At 35.6% G+C, this 4,683-nt stretch overlaps 1 protein-coding gene across 1 annotated transcript; it reads right to left on the reverse strand.

Annotated features, from left to right (window-relative positions):
• Window positions 1-507: 507 nt before the first annotated feature.
• On the reverse strand, window positions 508-2,228 carry hoxa13b (homeobox A13b). Its single transcript, XM_055209637.2, has 2 exons — window positions 1,372-2,228; window positions 508-953 (listed from the first exon to the last, which is right to left on the reverse strand). Exons 1-2 carry the CDS (start codon window positions 2,081-2,083, stop codon window positions 712-714), a joined length of 954 nt encoding a protein of 317 aa, XP_055065612.1. The 5' UTR covers window positions 2,084-2,228; the 3' UTR covers window positions 508-711.
• Between the last annotated feature and the right edge of the window lie 2,455 nt (window positions 2,229-4,683).

Genomic DNA, 4,683 nt, shown 5'->3' on the forward strand with positions numbered 1-4,683 from the left:
CAGCCTATTTGCCAAGGTATATGCTACTTAATGTATGTAAACTGTATCAAAATAATAGATTAGCTGTTCTAAATATTTTGACTCGGTTTGTGAGTAATTAACAAGATTCAAATGTGTATGTCTATCACTTAATATGGGAAGTTTTATTTGCATATTATCTGCAATAACACATGGGAATGTGTATATTTCGCAAGGTGCCTGGAAGCGGCTATTTATTTACAAATATATTGTGTAAAAGGGGAGAAACGTAATCTATAATTTTACTGTAAAAGACTTTACATTATCGACTCATCAGTTAGCGCCGCATGCAAATCCACAGTCTCCAATGTACAGTTGTGTTTTTGTGAAAATAACCGTATCTTAATAAAAAAATACATAAATTGCCATGGTTTTGTCTCTTACTTGTTTTACATTGTGTGAATGTGTTGAAAGCAGTTTACATTCCGTTCACGTTTTTCTTATAAAGACATTACAGATGAAAACGAATTAAAAAGTGGTGAATATGTGTACATTGTTCAGAACAGTTTATTTTGCCTCGTGCCAATGTCGTGACGTGACAGTCTGTACACAGGGAAGTAAAATACATATTTTGGTTACTCCTGCGCATCTCATGACGTAGAACCGACGATGGAATGGGTTTCAGAATAAATAATGTTGAAGGTCCTTCCATTTATACCACATTGGTATTTCAGTTTTAACTTTTTTCAAATCTTAACTGATACCCTTGTATTTGTTGACCACTTTTTTTTCCTTCACCCGCCTGTTTTGAAACCAGATGGTCACTTGTCGTTCGGTAAGGTTTGTGTGAGCTGATATCCTTCTTCGTTTGTCCTTAGTGATGAATTTATTTGTGGCATATTCTCGTTCTAGTTCCTTTAATTGAACCTTGGTGTATGGAACCCGCTTCTTTCTTCCTCGACGAACTGAGGCTCCTTCAGCAGCCGATACGCTCTCTGAGGGGTACATCAAAAGAAAAATTAAGATGGATGCAAAAAACATACACGTCAATTTAATGATAAATTCCAATTTGAGAAATGTTTCATAAATAAGCTTAAAAAAATGCTAGGTTTGTTAAAGACAATATAGACTAACGAAAATGCCGGAACGGGAACATGCAAGGTTAAGTTCTTTATGCAAATAAATAAAATCGCAATCATGAAACGTAGCAAGACTATGTAGCATTAAATATTTTCTAACTATTGCGTGTAAATAAAAAGTCATATGGGTTTAATAAATCTGTTTTAATGATAAAACATTTTTTTGCGATAGGCCTCAATTTTTCCGCAGACTGAAAGTTTTTTCAATTAAATTTTACACAGATAGTCTATGGTTAATCATTACTAATATTGGAGACAAAAATAATAATTTTACCTTGTATAGACGATTTCCAGAGGGTGTTTGACTGCGTTTGATCTTTTGGGCAGTACACCGGACTGCTCCATCCGTTTGTAATTGCCCAGGGTTGGTACGTCTCCACAGGCAGAAGAGACTCGTGTCTTGGTTCCGCAGGGGCGCTCAGCGCAGGTACCACTGGCACATCAAGATAACTTGGCACAGGTTGGTAAGGGCCAGACGAATAACCCTGATAGAAGGCGAATTCCTTAGCACGAGAAGGGAACTCCTCTCCAGAAACAGACGTGTCCATGTATTTTTCCCCATAGGAGGTGGGCTGCGTGCAGGACTTGGGCATCCTGCATGGGTAGTAGCTGCCGCCAAAATATCCATAGGGCAAAGAAGCACCGGGTGAATTCTGAGCTGAGCAGGGACTGCATTGTTTGACAGGTTCTCCCATGCCCGACCCGGGCACCTCACTCGACGTGTAGGTCGTGCTCGGGGCCAAAGAAGACGGGTGAGCAATAAGATTCCTGCACTGATTCGCAGCAAAATTGCCTCCCACAAATCCTTCCATGTTTTTGTTCATATCATCCAAGCCGTTGTCATACAGAAACATCACCGGGTCAATCCAGCGAGAATGGAGGAGTAAAGACGCTGTCATAGCACGCCCTACATGGAGCCTACCAGCTCTTTTAGTATTCCCCAAGACTGAAAGAGAAGCTGTGGATCTGGAGTAACAGATACCCATGCGCCCTCTGTGCGCGTCCAACTCCGACTGCTATTGGACGAGCCGAGGCACGTGACATGCAAAGAGGCTGATAAACGTCTCAACTGGAGATAACGCCGATCAAGCACAGGCAAATATACGTCACTAAACTGAAACAAAGTAGTGGGATTTAGTTAGAAATTGCTTAAAGGATTCTGGTGCTAAGCTTTACGCATAAAGGGGAAACTAAGTTGCACTCTTGTGCGCAAAAGAGTGACATTTAATCTTTATACATAGGTGTACAATTTAACTGCAAGATTAAATGCACACTACTAAAATGGATCTATTAAAAATAATAAGATAAAAATGAGATGACATAAAAATACAGACAACTCACCACATTTTTAATTGGTGGGGTTTTAAACGAATGATTTAACCTTACTGCAGTAGTTTCCTGAAACAACAGCTGTTTTGTTAGTAAAGTAATAATTTCTTATGTCGCTATTTCCCCCTTTTGTCTAACAAGACATCCGCTTTAAATAATGAACCAAAACGTATTAAGTGTCCATTTTCTTCATTTTTTTAACAGTGCGTTGGTTAAAATGTTACACAGTCACTGTAACACCAATTCCAGCCACGTGAAATTGTCAAATATAAAAACACATTTCCTACTTTATAAAAGTCATCTCCATTTCATAATGGTATATATGATTTTAAATCCAGCCCACAATTTTGCAAGACTCCTTTACATATGAGTTACACACTGCTGGAGGCCAAGGTCAAGTTGAAAGTTGCTGTCTAGCCAGGGCCCTTGTTGTCATTGAATGCTAGACCGTCTGGCAGGAAACGACCACAAATCTCCGGCTGCATTGTAAACAGGAGCACAAATACTCTTCAGGTATTACACTGTTTGTGTTTTCACAGATTCAGCACGAGATTCTATTGATCTTGTTTTCATTACAGCTGTTTTTGTCGCGTTGGCACGAATGTCGGTCACTGCTGCAATTAATGTAAAAAGCTCTGGACAAAAAGGGCAATATCAATTGTAGCGATATTATTATTATTATTAGTTTATTTAAAATAATTTTAAATATATTAAATATACTTTAATTAAATGATACACGTGAACGCCACAAAGATTACCAGCTTCGAGAATATCCAGACTGTAGAAAAAAATGCAGCATTTTTGTCAAATAAACATATATTTTTATACTACTCTAACTTAAAAATTAAGTTAAACCATTTTAACTTGTTTTTATAAGTTATGTCAACTATTCACAGGTCAAAACTTAAAATAGTACATTGAATTGACTTGCAAAACCAAGTAGTTTTAACTTCATGCAGAATTTTTTTTTACAGTGCAAAGGATCGGCTTCAGTCCATGATACTAGTTAAAATTTCAAATATATTAAGTTTTAATCTTTGTTGCTAAAAACTTAAAAATTATTATTATTATATATAATTGTAAAAATAAAAATATTTATTGTAACGAGTTTTTAATATTAAGAGCTCTTATAGTGTCACTTTTAGGCTGATTATTACCAACCTCCACAATAAAATTCAGTCTGTCCGCTGTTTTAATTAAATCAAATAAGATTATATGAAATTTTAAAAGAAAACAATATAATTAATTTCAAAATTAATATTATTAGTGTACACACATAACATAATTTTTTATTTGGATCAAAAGAAAATGTTTAGTTACCGAGAAGCAGCCGTTTTTATGTACGCTCACCATCCAGCAGAGAACACAGGAAATAATCTCGCTGGTGGCTTGGAAACACTGGCATGTTAGGCGCCAAGACCTATTTGATCTTTTTAAAGTTTCTCTAGCTTCTCGAGTGTCGTCTGTTTCACTTACAATAGCTAAACTGTGTAAAAGACAAAGTCAACATGTGAACAAACGGATGCGAGAATTGAGTGCATGGTGCACTGGACACAAAAAAGTCAATGCACTGCTAAACTCACATCTATTAGATAGCCCCATGATAGGAGAATCGATTCCTCCATCATCGGAAGAAACAGTAAATGAATGAAAACAATTAAAGTTCAGCAGATTTTACGTAAATCCATAGTCGTCCTAGAAATTTGGTACTGTTAGGCCTACTCTATTTAAAGCCAAAAGAATGTTTTTAGTACATTTTATAAATGTTTATTCATCTTTATATATGTTATGTTAAATGTACATAATTGCAGAGTATTTTGACGCTTTTAATTTAGAGGCACTTCAGATGTTTGAAGGTGAGAAACAAAATACTGATTTAGGAGAATTTAAATTGCTTAAAGACAACGAAACAGTCGATACATCTGTCTGTATAATTCATATTGTCTTTACCTCATCTATTGTGTAAAAGTACTGTGAAAGAACCTTTTAGTTAAAAAAATATGAGTAATTTATGAGCATCTGTGAAAAGAACAGACACGAACAATCGAACCTAACCATCAATAATATTTAATATTCATTTGAGTGCAAATTAGGTTAAAAACTGAAAAATTAAAATATATCGACACATTTTCACTAATAATATAACAGCATAATCGGGTAGCATAGAGACATTCTTTTAAAATTAGATTGAGGTAAATATTGAGAAATCTTACGTTTTCTCTCCGATTTAAACTATTTAAAGTCTTATCACAATTTT

The sequence above is a fragment of the Misgurnus anguillicaudatus genome, chromosome 10, assembly GCF_027580225.2.
Source record: "Misgurnus anguillicaudatus chromosome 10, ASM2758022v2, whole genome shotgun sequence".
Taxonomy (NCBI): domain Eukaryota; kingdom Metazoa; phylum Chordata; class Actinopteri; order Cypriniformes; family Cobitidae; genus Misgurnus; species Misgurnus anguillicaudatus.